This window comes from Anguilla anguilla, chromosome 8, assembly GCF_013347855.1.
Source record: "Anguilla anguilla isolate fAngAng1 chromosome 8, fAngAng1.pri, whole genome shotgun sequence".
Taxonomy (NCBI): domain Eukaryota; kingdom Metazoa; phylum Chordata; class Actinopteri; order Anguilliformes; family Anguillidae; genus Anguilla; species Anguilla anguilla.
In genome coordinates, this window is record NC_049208.1 from 12174602 (window position 1) to 12199442 (window position 24841).

Consider the following 24841-nt stretch of genomic DNA (forward strand, 5'->3'; position numbering starts at 1 on the left):
TTTATCCAAAGCGCTTTACAATTGATGCCTCTCATTCGCCAGAGCAGTTAGGGGTTAGGTGTCTTGCTCAAGGACACTTCAACATGCCCAGGGCGGGGTTTGAACCGGCAACCCTCCGACTGCCAGACAATCGGTCTTACCTCCTGAGCTATGTCGAATGCATGTTCGATAAATATACTACACTCTGGGGTTCTCTATACCAAGGAGCAAACAACAATATCGGTACGAACTGGCGCACAGGTTTCAATGCGACAGTGTAAAATTAACAACAGACAACGAAGTGGAAAGGCAGGACCGCTGCTCTGTCACTACGACCATTGTGTTCTTTCTTGTGTGTTTTTTTTCCTTTTTTTGGTGAACAGCCACGCCCACCGAAGGCAGCAGGCGCGCGCCTCCGCGAATCCACTGCCATTCAAGTTTCCCTGCGAACCCACGCTTCCCGTTACATTGGGCTAATTGAGTTTGGATTAGAGAACAGATCGTTCACAGACTTTAATTGGGGAAAACCCACACAGTCCACATCCTCTTAGCGACATGCTGAGAGATAAACGAGTTATCAGCACTGCTCCGAAGAGATTTAATTTGTACTTTTTCGTTTAACTTCAGAATTTGTTACGCCGCATATACATGGAGCCTACGCAAAGTTATACTTTTACTACCTGAAGATCTGAGCTCTTCGCGTCTGCTTCTCATCAGCCGGACTGTGCATTTGTTAATCCAACGTTGTTACTTGTCACTCGTGTGGGAAAATGGGCTGTTGCAGCGGGCGGTGCACACTTGTCTTTCTCTGCGTTTTACAGCTGGTGAGTACATTCTTTGTTGAGTGCGCATAAACTGCGCGATTACACTGCTACGCCTGGCATGGTACCTTGTGTACCGTTATATCCAAGTCAAAACACTGTTGACTGGACTTGGCTGGGATGCAAAATAAACCCTGAGAATAGTCTCCCAGTTCTCTGGGAAGATGCTTTCCACCCGTGAGTAATAACGCATCGCAATAAGAATCACGAGAATCATATTTTGTCCTAACTTTATTTCATCAGGTCATCTGCTTTTGACGTATGAACCGTTTTAATTGACCATAAATTGCATGGAAAAATAAATCTGTCATGGAATTACAGATACACACGATTATGAAGCTCTAAGAGCAAAGCCAGGTCAGTTAGTGTTGTAATGCAAACGATGTCCTCTAAACTCTATCAGTTGCAATATACAGTGTGACAGCCTAGTTCATTTTCTCTTGAAAAAAGAAAAACAGAATGGGGTAGAGGCAAATGTAAGTAAGTCGGGATGGCAATTTAACGTACTAACTGAAGCAGGGCACCTTCTATCACGCTCATCACTTTACTTGGGCATTTGATGTTCAGTTTTGGCGAGGGGGAAAGAGTGCCCTCTTCTGGCTGAAACTTAGTTCTCCTAGGAGGCGTCTCTTCCAAGCTTGAAGCAAGCCCACACCTGCTTAACTTCAGCACTTTGACACAAGAAGGGCAAATGGTGTCGCAGCAGCTGACTGAGGGACTCTTGACTTTTCAAGTTGAGTTCTGTCAGCAGTGTTTACATAAAGTGAACTTCACCCATATGAAAGAAATTGTCATCATGAATAAAGAATATAGGTTCATAGTCCTTTCTTTGGAGAACTGTCCAGTCGGCCCATATACGGTCACCATTTAAATAAAGGTGACAGTAGCGTTACTCAAGTTGTTTTTCATTTCACATTTGCCCTTCTCTGGTGAATTTTACCAAGAGTGCCCACCCTTAAATGTAGCTCCTGCACACCCTCTGGGTAAGTGGCTCTCTACAGCAAAACCTACACAGACAGCAAAATGTTCAGTGTTAATTCAGCTCTAACACAGTGTGTATGAGTTTAAGTAGGGATCATGTGTGCTCTATCAGAGTAAGATTTGCTGTGACATAGTTAATTTCACACTTGACATTTTACTCCCACCCAATCAGTTGCACTGTGAGGTTTCCCAGGTGAAATAAAGTGTACCATTGTGTAGTTCATTGACTCAGGCGTACAGTTTTCATACGGGCAGCATATTCTGGGGCTGATGTGTGGTAGAGGGGTTAGAAGCAATGCATTTCACCAGCAAGTTGTAGGTTCTGTTCACCGTTGAACTCCCTTAGGAATGTTCCATATCCCAAAATGCATCAGTTGGACTCAACATTATGAATATGCCAATGTCAGCTTGGTATGCTGCTCTGGGTAACACTTTACAATAAGGTCACATGAACTGGCATTAAGTAACGTAGTTGTTAAAACGAATTAATGATGTACAAGTACATTATCAATGCTGTACATATGAACCTCTCTGTAGTTAGTAGTTAACTACGTTAGTTACTGCCAATTCATGTGACCTCACTGTAAAGAGTTACCCTGCTCAGAATAACATGTTAAAAACCCTAAAATGACATATACTAAACCTTACAAGGGTTTTTCATGATGGGCTAAATTTCAGAGGCTTTGATTTAGCTAGCAGGAGATAGCCGGTGAGGAACGATGGTGCATTGAAATGGTGTGTGATGAACCTTGCCACAATTTAGAGTGTCCTCCTGGGAACAGTTCCTCAGAGGTGATTTGAAGTGCGCTTGCCTGTGGGTTGTTTTTTTAATGTTGTGCTGTCATGGCTGACATTATTCATTTTTTATGACGGGAGTGATGAGCCTGCTATATTGGTACATAATGCAAGCAAGCAGTTGAGTCAGAGTGGCTTAACTGTCTGACAAGTGTGGAAATTTTCTTTGGGCTTCACTAGTCAATAACCTTAAGACATCAAAAAAAGAGAAGACATTCAATTAAATTCATAAACAGTATCTCTCTCCGGCAGTTCCAGTGGCTTCAGAGCAAGAGATTATGTGGAAGTGGCAGTAAGTATAATAATAAAATAAGTACAGGCTCACCCAGCCTTTCCTCTACACCAAGTGTTTATCCCTGAGAAAAAGAGCACAAAAAGAAGGGTTTAATCGTTAATGTGTTTAGTCTGGTCTGTCAACTCTAAAAGCTTTTCGTAATTCTGAAGCTGTGCAGGGACATCGCATACGCCAGTATGTGTGAAAGCAGGGTAAAATGGGTAAGATTTATTTACTGTTCTTCTTATTATTAGCGTTGGGGAATAGAAGTTTGTGCGGTGTCAGTGCAGACGTTTCAACATGCCAGTCATTGGGAAGAACGGTGGACTTAGTACCGTCTTTTCCGAAGAGTAAATTGGAGAGATGAAAGAATGAAAAAATGAAGAGAAGACAGCAATGGGCTGCCAGGTTGCTCATTCTGCTGAGACATTGAGTTGTGGCTTATTAGTGCCCGCATCACAGTCTGGCACCAAAACTGCACTGTGCCAGTGTTGACTGCTATGGGCAGCCACAGAATTGCCCCGTTAAGAAAGGTCTACGACACAAGAATGATGCCCCTAGCTGCTAGGGCAACTGCAAAGTAACAGGCTATGTCAATAGGTCCCTGCACTTGTGGGTATTGAGCCAATAAACATTCATACACAACTTTCTTCTTGTTTAGCACTGGTTACTGTTTTTAGATCCTCATTTATTGATTTTCAGATACGTCAGACTATTGTGTATTAGCAGCTAGATTCCTGTGAGTTCTCCTCCACCGACCCCTTACTCATGATGTGGTAACTTTGAAGAGAGAGCCCATTTACTGTGGACTTTTTCTTCTTCCAGAGGTTTACTTTTTCTGGAACACTGCAGATGCATTCTCCTCTGCAAATTAGAGTCAACAAAAACTCGTGAGCGGTGTGTGAAGCCTTTGAAGCGTTTCCATCCTTATTGGGTTGGACGTTAATTGCTTCTTTTTCTCCGCTGTGATCTGCTGGGAATCTCGCTGTGCTCCCCGAGCTATAGCCCCCTCAGTAGCTGCAGTTATCCTGCGAAGGAAAACCATGGTTCTTTCTGAGCACGCACAGTATCCTTCATTTTGCATGGCGTACGCAGTCCTCTGCTATGCGGCTGGTAAGTGGGCTTTGTGATGTTTAAACATTTAAGGTTAAGCTTTGAACATTGTGCAGTTAAATTAAAAAAAAAAAGAACCTTCAATGGTTCTGTGGCTGATGATTCCTCACATAGCCACAGGCATGTTTAAGTCATTAGCCCACAGTCAGGACCGCAGTCGTTTTTGTGTGTGTGTGTGTGTGTGTGTGTGTGTGTGTGTGTGTGTGTGTGTGTGTGTGTGTGTGTGTGTGTGTGTGTGTGTGTGTGTGTGTGTGTGTGTGTGTGTGTGTGTGTGTGTGTGCATTTGTGAAAGCTCCTACAATCCCTGAAGATTAATGACTCCAGAAAGATGTGAAAGATAAAGACAAGTGGGAGAGTAAAAGCGTGCATGAGACTCAAAGAGCACAAATGCGCAATTAATTAATAAGTACCCGTAAATTAAACCACAGAGAATGGTCTGGATGGGACTCCAGAAAATGAGAAAGACGAGGTGATGAAATCTATTGTCCGTGAGACTCAAACTGCAAACGACAGGCCCCACAGAGCACCTCAGGAGACTGGGCTGGGGGCCGGGTGAGCAGCACCATTTAACACCAGGCCTTGCATGCCTTTTCACTGTCCAGTTTGACCTTTGAACTGGACTGAGCTGGAATGGAATGGACCGAGGTTGACCATACCAGCTCCGTTTGCGTTTGAAGTATGACACGGACCACTGAACAACTCCACGGCAAAGCAAGATTGGGGGGGTTAACAGACTAACTTTCGTAAACATTTTCAGTTGGACGAAATCTAATTAGAGGAAAGCCCCAGTCATTTCAGAATATTTATGAAAGGTAGCCGGCTAACTCCTTAAACCCATTTTGAGAAACACCCCCCCCCCCCATGTCCTGAAGCTAATTCCCCTTTTCCACCGCGGAGCTGAACCCGCTGTCGCCTTTCCGCCGCGTCGCGAGCTTCCGCGGGCTTCCGCGCCGTATCTGCCTCTGGTGTCTGCCGTCTGCTCCTTTTGGGCTTCTTATCGGAGCGGGCCCTGAGCGGCACGGGTCTCTGTGCGGAGCCCGAGGTCTCTGAGCAGCTAAAGGGGGGGGGGAGTAATCAGGCCCTCGCGCTCTCCAATCAGCCGGGCGAACCCGCTCAAGCGAAACCAATTACCCCTGGAACCAGGACCCGGGTGTCCCGGGGGAGCCGTGTCCGAGCGCGCGCGCCTTCCTCAGTCCCGCCCGGAGACAGAGCCTGCCTGCTGACTCCTCCCCCCTCGCTCTGATTGGTGGAGCCGTAATGGAGGCGGAGATCAGACAGGAGCGGAGGTTCGAGCCGAAGCTGCCGTTTAGCTGGCGGACTTATGTTCAAGTCTCAGTTACAGTTTACTGCCCTGAGGGTGCAGAAATGTTATATGTGTGTGTGTGTGTGTGTGTGTGTGTGATGTGTGTATGTGTGTGTGTTCGGCTCTTAGTGGTTCCCTGTGATTTTTTCTTTCACGTTTCGGTTTTTTTGTCTTGCGTTTGCTGTGGCTTTTATGTTTTAAGTCTGGACTGCAGGTGCTGGTCCAGTACGTCATGCTTCTCAGGCATGGTGAAGCTTTGAGGACATGGAGGCATATGGAGATGATAAATAATTTTCTGAAGTTAAAAGTAAAATGTTTTATTCATTTTATCTTGAGGTTTTTCATATCCTGCCCTCACCGCTTGGTAACTATTTCTGTCTTCAAATGAGGACATCTGTGTGTGTGTGTGTGTGTGTGTGTGTGTGTGCGCGCACACGTGTGTCCATGTGCGCAGGGCTTTGGCTCGGGTAATTCAGGATACAGCAGATTTAAACACATGGACTCTCTCATGGTACTGATGGTGGTCTTCTCAAAACACCGTGAGGATGTATTCCACATGCAAGCTGCCTCGCTGCTCATTTTGTCTTCTAGAAAAAAAGCAAAAATTTAACGAATTCCTTTTGCAGTGTTGGTTGTCCACTGAAGGGGGTAGTTCCATCCCGCGCAGCAAATGCACAGGGCGGTCCGTGAGCGGTCCTCTGTTGGCACAGCTGCCAGGTTTTGCAAATCGACCCCACAGCGGTCCAATAGCGGGCAGTGGAGATGAGTAGCAGTTGTTAAGAGAAGGCAGAATTGCTGGTGGACGGCCCTGTTGCTGGCCAACTGTTGTAATGGCAATTTTAAAAATGTGTGCCTACAGCAGCTGCCAACAGTAGTCTGACAGGTGTGGGTTCACAATAATGACATATTTAGATATATGAGGGTTAGATCTCTCTCTGTTGGCTGCAACTCATGGAGGCTCTGAAGTAGCGGTGTTGGTGTGGTCAAATGTTGATGTGAACCACAGCCTTGCGCTTATCCTGCTGTGTTTCCACAGGTGTGGCCTGTGCAAATACACCTTCAGTGACACCGCTACTCTCTCCACACTGCCCCTTGTTGGACCCCTGAAGGTATCTCCATAATCTCTGCAACTTGAGAGTCTTCTCCGTAAACACCTCCCTGCCCTGGTGAAGCGCATGGCATTGCAGACACGGGAGTGTCATGTGTGCGCCTCAAGGGTCACATTTAATGGCATGCAAGGAGTGCTAGGCAGTTGAGCGCAATTTTTTCTGTCTGTCAAATGTGTGTTTGTGTGTGTGTGTCTGTGTGTGTGCGAGAGAGAGAGAGAAAAAGAGGTTAAGCATGCTTAGTTTCGGGGTTAGCTCCAGGGGTGAATTTAAACAGACTGCACACCTCTCTGTAGCAGCACACAGCAGCCATATCTACAGCATCGCTCTGTAAGGGGAAATACTAATCAGAACTAAAGGAAGCCCATTATTCATGCTCCGTTGTCTTTTTCATTTTCGTCACTGAATGTTTCAATCCAGCCTGGCGCACAAATGACTGAACTGCAGATGCGTATAAACCCTATTCATGAATAACCAAGAAGGAACGAGCGCCACACATTCGGAGTGTGTCAGTGAAAGGCAATTAAAAACCCAGCATCACACGGCCCTAACAGTTAATGTTTAGCAATCATTGTGGAATTAATGAGGCAGAGAGCTTCTGGGAGTCCTGATAGTGGAATGCTGATTTGAGCCTGCATTTCAGATTTTAAAAAGTCTGTCTCCAGGTCAGTGCTCTCTTAAGGGAAACTGTCTCACCAAACATCTCTCATAATGAAAGAGTGGTCTTTCATAACGCAGGTTGCAGGTTCACATCCCAGATGGGGCACTGCTGTTGTAATATGACAGCTGTGCCTTCGTTGTGAGCACAGGCAGATGTTCTTATCCAGAGAAGCTTAAAACACAAGGGAGCGTAAGGGCATTCCCCTGATTTAGGAGCTTTAGCGCCATCCCTGGCTAACAACATTTCCAACCCAGTGAGTATATGCGTAATATCACCAAAGCACTAATGCTAGGTTACTATGCAAACCAAAAACCTAAGTACAAATCCTGACTACACACAGATTTCAAAATCTATTTCTGACTAGACTTGGTGTTGGTGGGGAGCAGAGGTGTTGAGATTACAAAAAGACATGGGGCAAGCTGGTGAATTATACATACATTGAATGTTAACTTAAGTAAATATTGAAGTAAATGTACAGGTTATTACATCCTCATAATCGCGGACAAGGTACCTGGAAACAGGACACAATGTATCTTCCAGATACATTGGCAGTATTTGGCCGAACTGGCCCGTTTTGTCCTCTCATTCAGGCATTGTGGGTAAAAGTGTGAGACTGTGCACCTTGCAAGCTAAGCAAATTTTACTGCTCACGTTTGAATAATTAACACCTCATTTAGATCAGAGTGATTGTCTACCTACTTCAGATGTTCTGAGGTCTGGGTGTCGTATCAAATGTGCACGTATGCGTGTATTCCCTTATTGCCTGTGTGTTCTGATAGTTATAAATTCAGTTTGATCATTTGCACTGATTTTTACTGATTACCGGCTTTGTGTGGTGATAAGTACAGTTAATGTTCTATTCTGTGGTGTGGTGAAAACTTCTCACAGTCTGTAGTGATAAAGCTCCAAGACTGTTTCATGGCATTCACAGTAGAGCAACATGCAGTAGTCAGAGTGAAGGTTCATTCCATTCTGGTTTCTTCGCTGGGGCCCCCATGCAAAATGAAACTTAAAAGCACTAGATTCTGCAGGATGATTTGTTATTATTTTATATTGTTAAGCAGGGGAAATGTCAGCAAGATATTCTGTGAATACATGACTTGTTTTTGAGCTCGTTGATGAATTCTGAAGCTGCCATGCCATCTCGTGCCTTTGTTCTTCCTGCACAGGATTGTGGGTAGACAGATTTTTCATTTTGGGTGTTTTTAACAGAAAGGGCTCATATAGGGCTCACAAAGGACGCAGTCAATCCCTCAAGCATTTGAGTGATCAGAAATGGGACAGCATAGCCCTCCTGGAAGTAGGTGTGGGTGCACACATTCAAAGAGCTTAAGTGTGGACATTGGGACAGGTTTGTGTGAACACCTGGGATTGTTCCTGTGGCAAACCTGCTGGATGTAATCTTATTCCAGTGAATTTACAAAATAAAAAACCAAAAGACCAGTGAAGGCCTTATAACTAACGGAGGCTGTCAGTTCCTCAGCAAATCCTGAGATGAATTGTGTCTGCTACCATGCTGAAGGAGTTTATCAAAGTCCACATCTTTTTATTTCTTTTTTTTTTTTTTTACTAATTATTTTAATGTATCTCAAGACAGTAAGTGTTCTGTATGTGATGACACTCCATGCCCGTATTGCAATACTTTGGCCCAGAATTCAGTTTGAGAAGCAGCGCACGGTAGAGATGAAAGTTTCTTCTCTGCCACGCGAAGCTGCATGAAGACTGGAGAAGCGCCGTGCTGAGCCTCAATAGCAGGCGATGAATATTTATGAATGTGTATATCATGCCTTTCCGTAGACGCGCAGCGCAGAAACAGAGAGTACATGTTTGAACACACTTTTATATTCCTTTACAGCGGGGCCGTCAACCACCCACAGTAAAATATTCAGTGTTCATTTATTTTAATTCAACTCTCTATCAGAGTTTATATAGGTATAACTGGGATCAAAGGTGCTTTTGTCAGAGTATAAATGTGCTGTGTTACAGTTAATTTTACACGCAATATTTTACTGGAGTCAATGCCTTTGTTATGTTTGTGTTAAATCTGAGTCCGGCTCCAGCACTTTAAGCTTTGAGCATTCTTTGTTTCTGCGTGTTCTTAAATGATTAATCGCAGGGGAGTCGTTTCCAGCTGTGTGTTTGGGTCGAGCGGGGCCATAATCAGAAATGACGTCTGACTAAATCAGGCAAATTAGGCGAAGACTCGGAAGCCGAAGGCCGGGTGCTGATGGAAAATCAGTGATGCATCGTCGCCATGGTGACCAGCCTCAGGGTAGCGGGTGCTGTCCCACCAGGTTAGTCCAAACCCCAGAGTAGTTTAGGATGTGAAGAGGGATATTCGAAGCATAGCTGTCCTAAGCATTACTGTATGCGGTAACATGAGTCAGGTGGAAGGTCCCGGATCTAGACAATTACAGGCAGCAGTATTACAGGACACATCGCTAACTTAACTTCCACCCTGTCAGGACTTCTGGCTGAGTCATTAGCGCTGGCCTGGTGAGCCCAGAGAGACAGTGTGCACATGTGTGTGTGTGTGCGTGTGTGTGGGCGTGTGCATGTTCGACTCACGTGTGTGCATGTGTGTGTGCATGTCCACGCGCGTCTGTGCATGTGTGTGTGTGTGCATGTAAGCGTGTGCATGGGCGCGTGCACGTCCAAACACATGTGTGCATGTGTGTGTGCACGTCCACGCACGTGTGTGCATGTGTGTGTGTGTGTGTGGGGGGGGGGGGGCGTTAAGGTCAAGTGAAACAGCTCCTCCTGCCTTTCCTTCATTCTCTGTCCTTTTCTGAGGTCTGATTCCACCCATGCTGGTGCTGCACGACTGGTTGTGAAAGCCATCTGTTGCTCTGTGCAGGGGGTCCCTGGCATTGCTCTGACATCGAACGAGCAGGAACACGGAGAGCACTGTTCTGCACAGACCTGTATTTGTGAGTCACTGGCTGTGAAAAAGTCTGCTGCTGCCAGACCTATTCTGCAGTGCACAGCTTGGGCTGCGTTATTCCAAGCAGTTTTTTTTTTCATTTCAATTTTACATTAAAAAAAAAGTTTTCCATAATCAGGGGAACTAAAATAAAATAGCAACAACAACAATAAAAAACGCATTTTGCAGAAAACTGTCTCAGGTAGTGGGTTTGGAGGTAATTGGTGGGAGGCTGTGGCTGTGTTCGACATCGCTGTAAGACGCAGAACCTTGTAGCAACCCTGACTTTGCAGTCAGGCTCCTGTCCAGAAGCCCAGCGAGGTGCACCATTCTGAGCCACCTGTCTCTATGCCCCATGTCGGTGGAGGATGGAGCAATTAGTGTCTGTCATGCTTAATTTACAAGATCGAATGCTATCCCGAGACACGCACTTCTCATTGGCGTTATTAGGAGAGTTGCTGTTTAACTGGCTCCATGCAGTAATGAGAGTTGTAATTAGGCAATGTAGGTATCTTACTGAGCGCTCATGAATAATGCAGATCCAGACCTCCCTGTGCACACTTTCCTCACACAATGGTAAAATTAGCCAGTTTTTTTTTTTCTTCTCTGACAAATAAACAGCAGATGCATTCCTGTGTGGAAGGAAAACTCACGGTTCGAATACTCTCTCCTGCCAACTCTGCAGGTTTCACATCGAGGGGAAAAAGGGGTGGGACAAGCTGTGTGTCACAGGTACGAGGGCATAGGGGAGCAAAGAAATATGGCGTGCCCATTTCCCTATTTAAAAAAATGTTTTCAGCTGGTAGCTAAGCTGTAAAATAGTACCATTCTGCCATATAGTGCAATTACACGTATCGTAAAACAGGCAACCATAAAATGCATTGTGGGTAATTTGCCGGTAATTAGACTGGAGCAGTAAGCACTGCAATGACTCTTCTGCATTCCAGGAGACACACAGTGGCACAGGAGAGCTCTAATGCTGAATGAAGAAGGTGCGCATTTCTCTCTCATTGACCATAACTGGTATCGATAACTGGTAGTGTGCACGGGGCGTGTCCCTATGAGTCACTCTAAATGTAGCCTGAGAAGAGAAGTACTCTACTTAATCTGGTGCAGTTTATGTATTTATGCTTTAGAGATCCAAAAACACAGACAAATAAGAATTCTGCTTTGCACACGTGAAGGCTTTTCACTGACTTATTAAAAATTATTTTATTTTATTTTATTTTATTTATTTATTTTTTAGAGGGGGGTTATTGGGTTATTGTTATTTGCAATTAAAATCCATCTCATGATAGCAGAGACATTATCCAGGCTTTGGAGTGTGGGAGTAGCAGTCTCTCTCTCACCCATCTCTGTGTTTGCATAATAAATACTGCCTGAAGGGAGAGTTAAACTGCTCAGTTATGAATATTAAACAACCTGTTTTCAGATTTAGCTTTGCAAATGCCACACGAATGAAGTATACACAATCTGCACAGAAAGTCAGGCAGCACATACCCTTGGTTCACAAGATTAGACTGAACCCTTTTTGAACGTTGTTTCTTATATGCCTGTATTAATCTGGTTTTATTTTTAGTTTCTTCCTGCTCGATTTTCTTTAATGGTTACCAGGATTTTTGCAGTTGGCAACTATGTATTTGTCATCACTTTTAATGAAACCAGTAATTACCGACAGACAAAGCTATTCCTGCTGCGTACAGCGTTTGTTTACCTGCAGTCTCTTGCTACGCAGCGAGGCTGCAAATTTGTGGCCTGTTTTTATCGTGTTTGTGGTTAGATAGACAGCAGCCACGGAAGAGAATTATGCAGTTGTGCAATCGTATAACGGCATCTTAACCTCAAAACCGCAGTGAAACAGTGCTGTTATCATGGCTAAGCAGCGTGATGTAATCAGTCATGCCAGCCGCATTTATTTTCCTTTATGAATTGGATTTTAATAGAGATTCCTGGCCTTTATCTTTGAAAAGTAAACCCAGCTCTGCTCTGCAGTTTTTTTGTTCACTTTCGCTGTTGAACAAACGGCATACAGAGAGCTTGTTTATGTAAAGATTCGTATCAATGTTTCCCAACCCTGGTTCTGACCCTATTAGACCGTTTTCAAAGAGAAGAATACAAGTACAGTTGTATATACTGTAGTTAAGTTATTTCTGCCAATTTGAGCTGCGTGGAAGTGTAGCGTAATGTAGAGAACTGGGCTTTTAACTCAATACTTGTGGGATTTAGTTCCAGCTGGGGCACTTCTGTAGTACCCTTGAGCAAGATACTTAACCTGAATTGCTTTAGTAAAATATCAAGCCATATAAATGGATTCTTTATAATAAATGTAATCTGTTCTTTGGATAAGAGCATCTGCTGAGTACTAAAACAAAATTAATGAAATGAGCCTGTATAACAAATCTATTGATGTTGTTCCGTGGATCAAATAATAAATAATTATTTGATAAATAAATAATATGAAGATAGTTGCCTGAAATTTTTTCTTGTTAGTGAATATCAACACACATATGCTGAAACTTAGCCGCAAGCAGTAACAACGGGGCCCGAGCACAAATGTGATCAAACAATTCATATGTGGGTAAAGTGCACATTCTCAGCTTTTATTAAAGAGTATTTTATACATTTTAGTTTTACCATGTATAAATTATGGTACTTTTATAGATAGTCCCACTATTTCAGGGCACTATAATGTTTGGAACAAATGGCTTCACAGGTGTTTCTGATTAGCCTGTTGTGTTCAATTGCTTCCTTAGTGCAGGTATAAGAGATTTTTCAGCATCTAGTTTTAATTCTAGGTTTTCGGTTGCCTTTGGAGTCTGTTATTAGTGTCTGTCAACATGAGGACCAAAGTTCTGCCAGAGAAAGTCAAGGAAGCCATTCTGAGAAACAGTCAGAGGCATAGGCTAAACTTTAGGCTTACCAAATAAACAGTTTGGAACATCATTAAGATGAGAGTACTGTTGAGCCCAGTTTCCACAAAGGGCCTGGTAGGCCAAGGAAGACCTCTACATTTGATGACTGAAGAAATAATGAAGAAAATGAATAATAAAGAAAAACCCCCCAAAAAGAAATTATGGAGGCTACAGTGCAAGATGCAAACCACTAGTTAGCTGCAAAAACAGGATGGCCAGGTTACCGTTTGCCTAAAAGTACCCAAAAGACCCTGCAGAGCTCCAGAAAAAGGCCTTGTGGACAGATGAGACCAAGATTCACTTGTATTACAGTGATGGCAAGAACCCAAGATCCAAAGCACCCCTTCTCATCATTTTCTGTAAATTAGAACTCCTCCCTCTCAGGGTGATGCTACCACCAGTTATACATACTGTACAGCCCTGCTGGTCTGTTGGCCACAGTCGGCATCGGTGCAGTCTGGATTTGATACCCAGTGCCTTAATGGGCTGAGCCCACAGGCAGTTTGACCTCTGAGGCAGTGTAAAGTGGTTGAGCGGTGGCTGCCCGCCTGGCCACACAGGCACCTGGATGCAGATCGGGGGTCAACGTGCTTGAATGGGCCAAGCCACAAGCCCCTCTTTCATCTGCTTTATTTCTCCCCCTTCCTCTTTATTCCCAGTGGGGGTCTCTGGGAGCTGGGGCTGGGGAGATTCAGATGAAAGACCCTCTCTCTCTCTCTCTCTCTCTCTGTCTTTCTTCACCCCCTTCTCTTTTCCTCTCTCTCCATCTCTCCCTCTTTCTCTGCCCTTTGCCAGTTACTAGCGAACAGGCCAAAAAATTAGACGTGTGCAACTATGACATCAGACGTAGTAGCACAGAAAGGATTCAGGAGTTATCACGCTCTAAAGCGTCGGCTGGTTTACCCAATCAGATAGGGTGTTGTTGTGGCACTGTTGCAGTATTGTAATAAGTTAATCTGTATCAAGCCTGAAGAGCTGTCTGTTCTGCAGCTGCTCTAATCAGCCCCGGTTTAGTCCCTTATCAGAGGCTGACATTCCGGAATCCAGTCCTGGAGACTGAAACACAATTTTTTTTTTTTTCTTAGTTTTGTTTGTGATCAGAGATCCCCCAACGAGCATCAAACGAAGCTGATCTGCGTTTCCACCCTCTCAATTATTCCGTTTCCATAAGATCCATCTTGAAGCAGCGGGCCGTCGTGGGACTGTCGACAACCGTTTGAAATCGACAACGTAGTCACTGTATTTAAAAAATTTTTTTATTCTTGCATCTTCCATGTCTCAGCGCGGGGTGAAAGATCGCACTGCCGGTTTTAGGATGTTAAGAGTTAAGAGTCTCCACATTCCCATGACATCACAGCCACGTTCTCTGGCATTAGAGGGGAGCGCCAGCATTTTAACCGGATCTGTGCATCTGTGAATGGCCCACCGGGATGCCTGATCCTGGGTTTCAGAAAAGGAATGTAATCTAACAGCAATCTAATGAATTTCAAATAGGAGCGCTGGGGAAACCCCTCCCTGAATTATTCATGGCTGGCGAGATACAGCTGTTTGAATGCGAGCCTCTGAAGGGTGGCCAAGAAACCTGACCCCCCCGCCCCCCCACGCTACAAAGGAAACGAGAGGTCACTGTATGTCTGCGGGAGGGTAATTTTCCGTCTTTGTTCGCGGCCTGGCCTCCTCTGTGTGGGCTCAGACGGTCAGATCAGCATCTGGCTCCTGTCCCACAGTTCAAAGCAGAGGACCAGTGCGCTTCCCTTAAACTCCATGGCTCCCCCTGCTGGTTAATGGGAGCACTGCATAAATCTCACGGCCATCAGGGGGCAAATATTTAGCTTGATCCTTACATGTTACGAGTGCTACAAGTGTCTCTTACAATTAAAATGCACTGGGGAAACTTCAGGAATCAACAGGCGTTATCTTAGACATGAGAATGTATCGGGTAAATAATTACTGGTTACATTTATATTCCAGTGAGTATATTTTTGGCACTTTCTACTTCTGTTGGACTGCAGGGTGTCAGGACGCTGAGAGCACGGTGCAGAGTCAAGACACAATTTTGATGGTTAATGTTGATTTTAAAAAATGCAGAGCACATATTCGGTATTTAAACCTGCACACTTACATACAGGATGAGGGATCTAAACACACACACACTCACACGCATGAACGCATGCGCACACTCATACACACACACACAGTAAATTGTCTTTGAGGAACACACTTTTTCGAAACTCTACTTTAAACCATGCTCGATTGTGGCTGATGGGTGTTTGCATTGAGGAGATAAGACTAATCACAGTTTTCTTGGTCGGAGGATAAAAGTCTCGTCGTCAAGGCCTTTTCAGGATCCATGGGAAACCTCAGCTGCAAAATCTACTGTTTAATATGCATGGAATCTAAATCTGTTCACATGGGGGTATCAATAACATAGAAAATAACCAGAGGAGGAAGGGTCCACAGGTCTTTACGTTGTGTGGTGCAAGAGCTTCTGGTAGACAGAACATTTGGGAACAGTGTTCTTGAAGGCTGGCCTGATTTCACCTGTGCATTTAGCTCTCTTAGTTTCTAATTATTTACCATCATCTCAAAGAAGTGAATGTGTTTAGTCCCAAATGCTGAAGAGAGCTTTGCTTTCCAGAAGATTTTATGTCATGAATCACTTCTTTGAGAATAAAATAATTAAGTTGCGAGGTCAGAACATTATTGTAGCCATTTAGAGGTCCTTTCAAATGGACTCTCTTAGAAAAGATTTTCTCTCTGTTATGTGATGCCGCTTTTTGAGCGAAGTTCCCTTCATCTCCGTCCTTCTCCTCTCTTCCCCCCAGCTCGCAGCCTTGGAGCGACAGATCTTTGATTTCCTGGGATACCAGTGGGCCCCCATCCTTGCGAATTTCCTGCACATAATCATTGTTATTCTTGGCCTGTTTGGAACACTTCAGTATCGGCCTAAGTACGTCATCATGGTGAGTCATTTTTTTTATATCTCTGTACACTGACCTTCTGAACCAAACAGCCTTTAAATTGACTGACCAGAACGGTTTCTCTCAGTAAGAATCACCAGTAGCCAACATCTTTTTTACTTAACTGTGAAAAATTCTAGCACAGCAGAGCCATTGAGTGCTTCCCATTTTATTAAGGATTCACATAAAATCTGCACGTCGGTCACTCAGTTCCTTTATACAGTGAATGGTTGTATTACGGAATCAGGCAACCAATTTACAGGTTCTGTATGATTCCTTGAGAGTTTGCTGAACAGTTTTCTTTACGTGTGTTAAATGTCACTTTCTTTAATTTACGGTGTATACGCTCAGGCCCATTGAAAATGAGTAACTTCTGGTACAGATATCTATCTTGGAAATTCTTCAGTTTCTGCATTTCTCAGGCTTTTTTTTGGAAGATGTGTCCTGGTATATTGGCTCTGTGTAGAGCTGCAGCCCAAAGACACGTCACCTCTTACTGTCAGGGGCTGCAGGGAGTCCCATCCCGTTAAAGCACTGTTCAAGTGGATGGGTCCCACGATCTGGTTGGTAATCCAGACTCTGCCAGGGCCAAATGTGGCAGACGACCCCGCAGAACTGTCTCTAGCATTGTCCAGGGATGGCAGGGCTTCACAGACGTGCACCAGTGACGTCTGGTTGACCGCGGCACCTGCAATCTGCCTGTTGACCTGCGCGTGAGGTGTGTCCCTCAAACCCGTGTCTGCGTGACCTGGACTTATGAACTGTGGTGTGATAAAAGGCGGTTACTGACATCGTGCATTTCAAAGGAGAGCGCATCCGCACCCGTCTGTGCCCTGCTGAATCAATAGTGCGGGTCGTGGCAGTGACCACTGATGAAATACAACTGGGTATATTCCAAACTACCGAGAGAAAAAAAATGGAGAACAGGTCAGTTCCATCTTGAATTCGAGCGGTTTGGCAGGCTCTTGGAAGTCTGCGAGACGGGAACGTCACCCGCTGTTGCTGGAAAGGCTCTCGCACGCCGCCACCAGTCATTTCCTGTCTTCGGGCGGGCCGAGATCAAACGAACCGCCCCCTCCCCGGGATCCCCGCTGCCGCCTTCCAGCTTTGATTCAGAACCTCCTCGCCAAAATGACTCAAATCGGCTGATGTTTCTCCCTCTCCTCCTCTTCAAAGACATTTCTGCGATTACCAGCGTGCTCCTGTTCGCTGTGACGAGGAGGCGTGGCTCATTGTCACCCAAAGGGGACATTAGAAGATTGCCTGCAAGAGTTCGCGTTCGCACCGGTGGGGAATTTTTCTCCCTAAATCCCGTAATTGTATCCGGTCCCGTGCGGATCTCCGGGGCATGCGGTGAAAGCGAGCGTTACAGGACTGACAGCAGCCGGCGGCGGCGCCGAGGAGCGTCTGTCTCCCTCCTCGCTTCTGAAGGTCTCTCATCTCTCTCCTCTTTGTCGACTGAGCGCGAGAGCTCGCTGTCCTGAGGTACAAAGGAGCCCGTAACGGTGCACGGCGGTCAGTGTTCACCTGGAAATGAAGGGGTGTAGCTTATAGCGTATATCGCTAGCCCTTTATTTCCTGGTGATGTGTCCCTACGCACAACTGAATCGAACCCGGACTGCGCAGACAGCAACCGTGGCAGCCCTGCAGAACGATGACAGCGTTGATCATCCACGGTGTCCTCCAGGAAAGAAAAGGAGGGGCTTCAGTCCGCAGGGCGTTCCCCGGCTCGTCTGCTCGTCCGTTCGGATGCTCGTGTGCAGTCTGCCTGCGTCAGCTGCGCATGAGCTGTGCTTCTCCACCACAGAAACTGCGCAGACAGCCAGCGGGCTGCAGACGGAAACGAAGCAGCTGTCGGCTGCTCGCTTGCTGTCTGGAAAACGCATTTGATTGGTCTTTGTGCTCCCAGATGGTGGGAGGACACTGCAGCGATGGCCTGGGCCAACTGAAATGACTGGGCATTTCAAACACTGAGGGAAATGTAAATGGAGGGTTTAAAATGTATGAAAAATTATAAATGAATGAATGAATGAATGAATTGATTAATTAAAAAGGAAGTGAGCAAACAGTGGACCAGTCCTCTAAATTGTCCAGGTGTCTTGGTGTGTGTCCTGGTGTCTATTACTTTCATTTTATACCATTTGAGGTTTTTCATTTTTTCATTTTTCCCAGGATGAACAGTAAACCTTGTTTCTCTAGCCCTGCAGCATTCTGGGGTAATTTTTTGGTTTGGATGAGCAGTGAGCTTGGCGTCTGTGGCTCTGCAGTACTGGATATGTTCTGCTGAGGAGAACTGGCAGTTTACTCTCCCTCTGTCTCTCTCTCTCACACACACACACAGCAGCACATGCTTAAACAAATGCACATGCACACAATCATCTCTCTTGTACACATGCACACACACACTCACTCTACCACCTACTACTCTTTCACTCTCTCTCTCTCTCTCTACCTCTCCCTTCCCTACCCCTCGTCTCACATCCTTTCCCTCTCCCTTCACACACTACCTCCTGCTCTACACCCCACCTGCCTCTTTCTCCTCCCCCGCTTCTCTTATCTGTCCTCTCTATAACCTCCTTCCACATCAAGGACAACAGTGCCAAGCATCCCAGTGATTTACTGCCTCCTCAAATTATGCCTCGCCCTCCTCTCACCTCTCACACCAGAGGCCAGGCACCGCTGACGATGATGAAGCACAACCGATTCAATTAACTCAATTACCCCACACAAGTTTAAAAAAAACTGGTATGGCATAACCACTCGAGAGATTAATATCACACCTCGTGTTTTTTTTAATCCAGTGATATTAATTTTCTCCTTGCCCGCAGTATGCCGTTTGGACCGCGCTGTGGGTCGGCTGGAACGTGTTCGTCATCTGCTTCTACCTGGAAGTGGCGGGCCTCACCCAGGTGAGACGGCGTCGGCGTTCCGCTGTTTATTTGCACTGCTTCGCCGCGCGCTGCGTTCCGCCTCGGCTCCTCTCCCGGTCAGCTCCGTTTCCAAGGCTGAGTCACCAAAGACTGCTTCTTCCCCCCTCCCCCCGCTGGTTCGTCATTGACTTCATAGCACTTAGCCATCACTTGTGAATGGCACGAATTTGAATTGCAGGAACGCATTAGTTCCTCAGTCTGCGGCCATGTAGTGCCTCTGTGTAATGTGAGCTGTGGGGTTTAATTGGGGCATTGTCCATTGTTCCAACCCGCCACAGCCACATTCAGCGTACATTACTTTAAGTTGTGAAGCAACACTACACAATTGTTTAAGGATAGACGGGGGTACCTGAGCACCGGTTAAGGTGACCGATTGAGGTTAAGGTTACCATGTGCGACACGACAGGCCAGAACAACAGCGTTCTGGCCTCCTGTGGTCTTCGTCCTTTTACTGCAGCCAACACATCCATCTTTTCTGCTTCCTGTTACAAGAAGGTCCCCGGTTCGATTCCCAGAAGGGGCACTACCATTGTACAGCTGAGCAAAGTACTTTTAACTCAAGTGCATCTGTAAATATCCTGCTGTATAAATAGAAAATACTCTCTGGAAAATGTAAGCCATGCTTGTTTTCCTGGATAAGAGTGCAATATAATATTAATGGTATACATAAATATACCTAGGCACTCAGTAATGTGTATGCATGGTGTATTCGTTGTATCGTGAAGACTGTAAGAATCCATGCAAAGAGCACTACATTTTTTAAAACTCATTTTTACCTGAATAGCACTACTGCCACAGTCAATTGTGTAATATGATATTGTTGTGACTCAGATGCCTGTAAGTCAGCAGTGAACTTTCTCTTGCCCGCACAGACAGAGAATCCAAACTAGCATGCGATTTTCACTCTCATTAGCAAGACAAGGGTGACAGCGGGAAGGAAGAAATCCCGAGGAAGCATATAGAAAAAACCTTGTGAGTAAACAGCCAGGCAATAATAGCTACACCACCTGCATTACCCTTATAAAATGGAATATACTGTAAGATATAACAAATATGTTCTCTTAAAAAATATGTAATCAGAAAAATGTCTCACAGTAATATATTAAAGTATATGTATTTTACATATCACAGTGTTTCTGAAAGTGGCTGGATTTATGTGATTTGCTCATATAATTATGCAGGATTGTAATATATTGGTAATATATTTTCCTATACTTTTGCATTGGCAATAGTCAATGGTACACATACAGAAGAGGTATAAAGGTGTAAAGTTGACCCAGACCTTCATATTCTGTGGCCTGGCCTCACTTTTGTACCTATATAAAATATCTATAATATAGATATTTACCGCTTGCAGGAGCAGTTGCATTTAAGCATTTCTGATGGATCTGAGTCAAGCCTTTTCCTCTGAGAAAATGGGGAATTCTGAACCCTTTTTTGTAGCCCGCTTTCATTCATCAAAGAGATAAGACCGAATGGCCGTCATTAGCATGTGAAAGAGCACAGGCCCATCTTCCTCGCAACGAGCAGCTTTGATTTGCCTCCGGCGACGGTGCCTTTCCCCCACTTTAAAACACTCTCCCTGCTCCTCGCCCAAATCTGCAGCCGTGACCGAAAGCCATATGAATTCTCTCTGCCTGGGCGCTCATGCTGCTCCGCTACGCTGCAATGCTTGTGTAAGGACCCCACTAAAGGAAATGTGGTAGCAATATAACGGTATAGCTCCTGGATAGAATCTATTAGCACTATAGCCTTAAGTCCATTCCACCAAAACACCTGTCAAGATTTTTGTGAAGAGTTTCTTTGCAGCCGTTAATTCAGTCATTCGTCTGAATTTAGTCTGAATTTTTAGTCAATGCTTCAGTATTTCAAACTATGGTCAGAGGACTAAAGTAGTGCAGCGTAGCCTCTGACATGAGTTGTGTATAATGAATGATGTCTTATTGGGTCTGGCTCTTCAGTGTCATGTGTCAGTCATTAACATTATGCCGACAGATGGGACACATTTGCACAGAATTCAGAATGTCTGTATCACTGTCACGATTCTCTGCCTCTGTAATTTAGAATGTAATGTTCCCATTTTATCACTTATCAGAAGATAAGTGGCATATGCAGAATAGTCTGCAAACAACCCATTGATACAGCTGGATACTTGGCTCAAGGTGTACCTTAGCGGTTCTCTATCTGGCAATCAAACCAGCAACCACTGACTTACAACTTTCCCATATTGCTATACTACACTGCCTATTTCAGGAAAATTAGCAAAAAAACTAGTTGCTATAGCAATTAATTTAAAGTATCTTGCTCAAGGGTTCCACAGCAATGCCCCACCTGGGAATCAAACCTGCAACCAGAGAATTACAAGTGCCATTCCCTAAGCATTATACTAAAACTATCTACCACACATAAGGGGCAAGAACTATAGCATGTTAATGTAAATACCATGAATCTGCATTCAGTACCTACAATACCATCTGGTCTAAGTTACAGTTTGTTTATATAGAATTTGCATTCAGTCTGATCTGGAGGAGCCTGTTTGCTGGACATTTTTAAAGTCTTCACAGCAAGCACAGCCTGATAATTTATTTCATTTGTCTTGTGGAGAGATCATATTATTAATGTTTGCATTAAACATAACAGGGTTAAGAGGACAGGAAATTTGTTTTAGGAAGAGATAAATATGCATCCGTTCTCCAGCAGTAGCACTAAATATTAATTCATCATGAATTTTAGATGCCCCATCCACTTGTTTTTGAAAATGTGATATTTCTCATTCTTGTCATATTTTAAAAGTTGGTCCTGGAAGACTTGCAAGAAAGTCCATCAAGACATTTATATTTTATCTCGCTTCTGACTGGTCAAAGTCATTTTCGTATTAAATATGGATGTCCAGTGAGACGCATTGACTTTGGCCATATTTAGCATCAAAACAACCTTTTTAAAAGCCGAGCGGATCACTTCAAAAGCATTGCCATTAATATGCTGTTAGGGACTGCCTGAGCGACCGTTGTGCACAGGATGCTAATACCCACTGTCGCTCTCTGACATGCTTTGCTCGGTTAATGGCATGTTAATTAACCTCGTTAATAGCCGCTGTCACTCAGGGAAGGGGGGGATTAAAGTCCCCGCCGATGGTTTCGTTCACCCACTTCCCTCCTCAGCACTAAAAAGCCCCTCCGCAGCACGCCGGAGGAGGGAGCGTTATGACCCGCCTGTGATCGGTCTTGGCCATAAAGAGAACGAGCGCTTTCCCCTTACCGAAAGGGACTTCGCTGAGATGATTTTCGATGTGCGGACCTTCTGGAAATTGTAATGACTATATGAGCCACGTTAGCGCAGTATATTGCGATATCTTAAAAGCAGCGATGTGTGTGTACAGTATTTGCCAGTGCGCTGAAGTGCTGTAACACATTTATTTCAGTGTATTTCATTTCCCTTCAGGTTAAGTCAGCAACATGCAGCAAAGCTGAGTATTTAAGTTGAATACGGATACAAGGTAGAATGGCACCATCTACAGCACAGTGTCCCCATCACTGTGTTAGGGCATGGGATTTTTATTTGGTCCAGAGGCAAGAGTGCCCCCTACTGGTCCACCAAATACCTTTCCTACAGCAACTCCTATTCAAGTACTGAGAAACCCCACTCCTGCTTAGCAGCACGGGTTTGACATGAGAAGGGTACAAGGTGGCATGGCTGTTTAATGAGAACCAATGGCTCTTTCAGGTTTGATATACAGGCTCAGTGTGACGTGTCGCACACTGCAGTGAAATTAGATTCGGGAGGAATTGAATGCCCGTCTAAGACAGGTATCAGGCCTGGTCAAAGCAGACAGGTCAAATTGCCGAAACATGAAAGAGACGAGCTTTGAGACTGTGGTGTTTGGGTTTGTCTGAATGTGTTTATACGAGCTGGGCCTTCACGCAGGGGGTAAATGAGAGAGGGGCAGGATGTTCGGCTCGTACAGTTTGTCCCGTCGCTTTTTAGACTTTCAATTCTAGCTTGTCCTACTTTTCGCCTCTCAGAGATTTTCTTTCCTTTGTCGCCGTAACCATGGTGCACTGTGAAGTGGCCTGACTTTAAAAGATTCCAAGCTTCTCCTTTTGAAAAGGGACACCGCTGCCTCACACCACAAAACAAGGCACTGCCCCAACATGTACACATACACGCCTTTCCGCACCTCGCACGTTTCTGTGTCCCCACAGGAAATGGACGTTATGACCTTTAACATCTCTCTGCACCGCTCCTGGTGGCGGGAGCACGGGCCAGGCTGCGTGAGGACGGAAGCCCCGCCCCCTGACCCCTACGACCCCCATGACCTGCCGGGCCACGCCTTCATCTCTGTTACTGGCTGCATGGTGGAGTTTCAGTACCTGGAAGTGGTGCACTCTTCCTTCAGTATACTGCTGGCTGTGAGTTCACACACTCTTATATGAAAGCACATGCACTAACACACACACACACAAACACATATACGCAAACACACGCGCACTCACACACACACACACACACAGACACAAACACACATATACACAAGCATGCGCGCACGCACACAGAAACTCCCTCTCTTACATCCATCTTTCTCACACCAACACAAACAGCTCAACCCATACACACACACATGCACATAGTCCGTCTCCCTCACACACACATACACTGTATCACACCCATCTGTGCCACCTTTACATGCATTCTTGTAGTCTCTCACAGAAACACGCACGCACACACACGCACGCACACACGCACGCACGCACGCACACACACACACACACACACACACACACACACACACAAAGGTTGGCTTAATGAACCGCAGAACCTCTAAAGTGAGGGCTTATAGCTCCTCTGCAGTCTGAGTACTCACCAGAGGCTTGCGCCTTCCCCTGGAGTTAAATTGAGAGGATTTTCTGCGCAGAAGTTTCTGTGAACGTTTGGGGGGGCGGGAGGGGGGGGGGGGGGGCTGCAGAGGCGGCTGTCACGGCTGTCATGGAGGCTTACTCTCAAACGCCGCTGGAGTGAAGGAGAGAGAGGGCTCCCCACAGGAGCCGCATCGACCCCATCGCACGCCGCCCCGCGTAACTGGAACCCCCTTGCCAACAAAGCAGGAACTTTGTTCAAATAAAAATGTAAATGAAAGAGCAGACGAGGGACCCATCAGAGGGGGTGAACACGGGTTGTTATACAGGGTTTGGAATTTGTATAGAGGCCCTGTTTAATGCAGGTGTGCTCGATCACTCACTCTCTCTCTTTCTCCCACTCTCACTTCAGCTTAAGAACTGTATTGGCACAAACAGTAATCGGTGAGGATTAAAGCACAAAATTAGAAGCCGATTAGTCAGTCCTGAACATCACAATAATAATGATACAGTAACATTACTTGCAAGAAGTTAGAAGTTACAACAACAAAAAAGCCAACCCTGGTCCTGGAGAGCCAAACAGTCTACTTGCATTTTTAAAACTTAATCAATAGACAATCACTTCAGGCCCAAAACGTAACCAACTGTTTTTAAGTACATCCTCAGGAACAAAGAAAACCTGCAGATCGTATGGCTCTAGAACCAGGGTATGACACCCATACACTAGGACCACAATCCCAAACAATTAAATTGTAGTGATATTACTCACAATAATTCTGATAATTCTTCATAATAAAAAGATGTTTAAATATGACTCATGATCTCTGCCTCTCTTTCTCTTTCTCTCCCTCCATCTCTCTCTCCCTCCCACCCTACCTCTCTCTCCATCTCTCTCTCTCTCTCTCTCCACAGCTGGTTGGGTTTGTGTTTGCCTGCTACGTGATCAGCGTGTTTACAGAGGAAGGGGACAGCTGTCGGTACTGACTCCCCCCCCCCCCCCCCCCCCCCCCCCCCCCCACGGTCCCGCCTTTCTGTCCTGTACATTCTCAACATTACAGCAACGTCCAAGTAACGTTCCAGTAACGTTCCCACCGGCACTCCGCTATCCTTTCACCCGCTCCATTACCATCCTCACTCAACCAGAAAATATGCTTATCTTACACGAGGGGGTGAATGTGTACTGCCTGTCAGCTAATGCAAACACAAAGACAGCACATGATACACACCTGT

At 45.3% G+C, this 24841-nt stretch overlaps 1 protein-coding gene across 1 annotated transcript; it reads left to right on the forward strand.

Moving 5' to 3' along the window:
• The first annotated feature begins 251 nt into the window (after positions 1-251).
• Positions 252-24628, forward strand: LOC118234480 (sodium/potassium-transporting ATPase subunit beta-1-interacting protein 3-like). The gene is made up of 5 exons (XM_035431038.1): positions 252-803; positions 15694-15831; positions 18657-18737; positions 22961-23167; positions 24524-24628. Exons 1-5 carry the CDS (start codon positions 750-752, stop codon positions 24593-24595), a joined length of 552 nt encoding a protein of 183 aa, XP_035286929.1. The 5' UTR covers positions 252-749; the 3' UTR covers positions 24596-24628.
• The last annotated feature ends 213 nt before the right edge of the window (positions 24629-24841 follow it).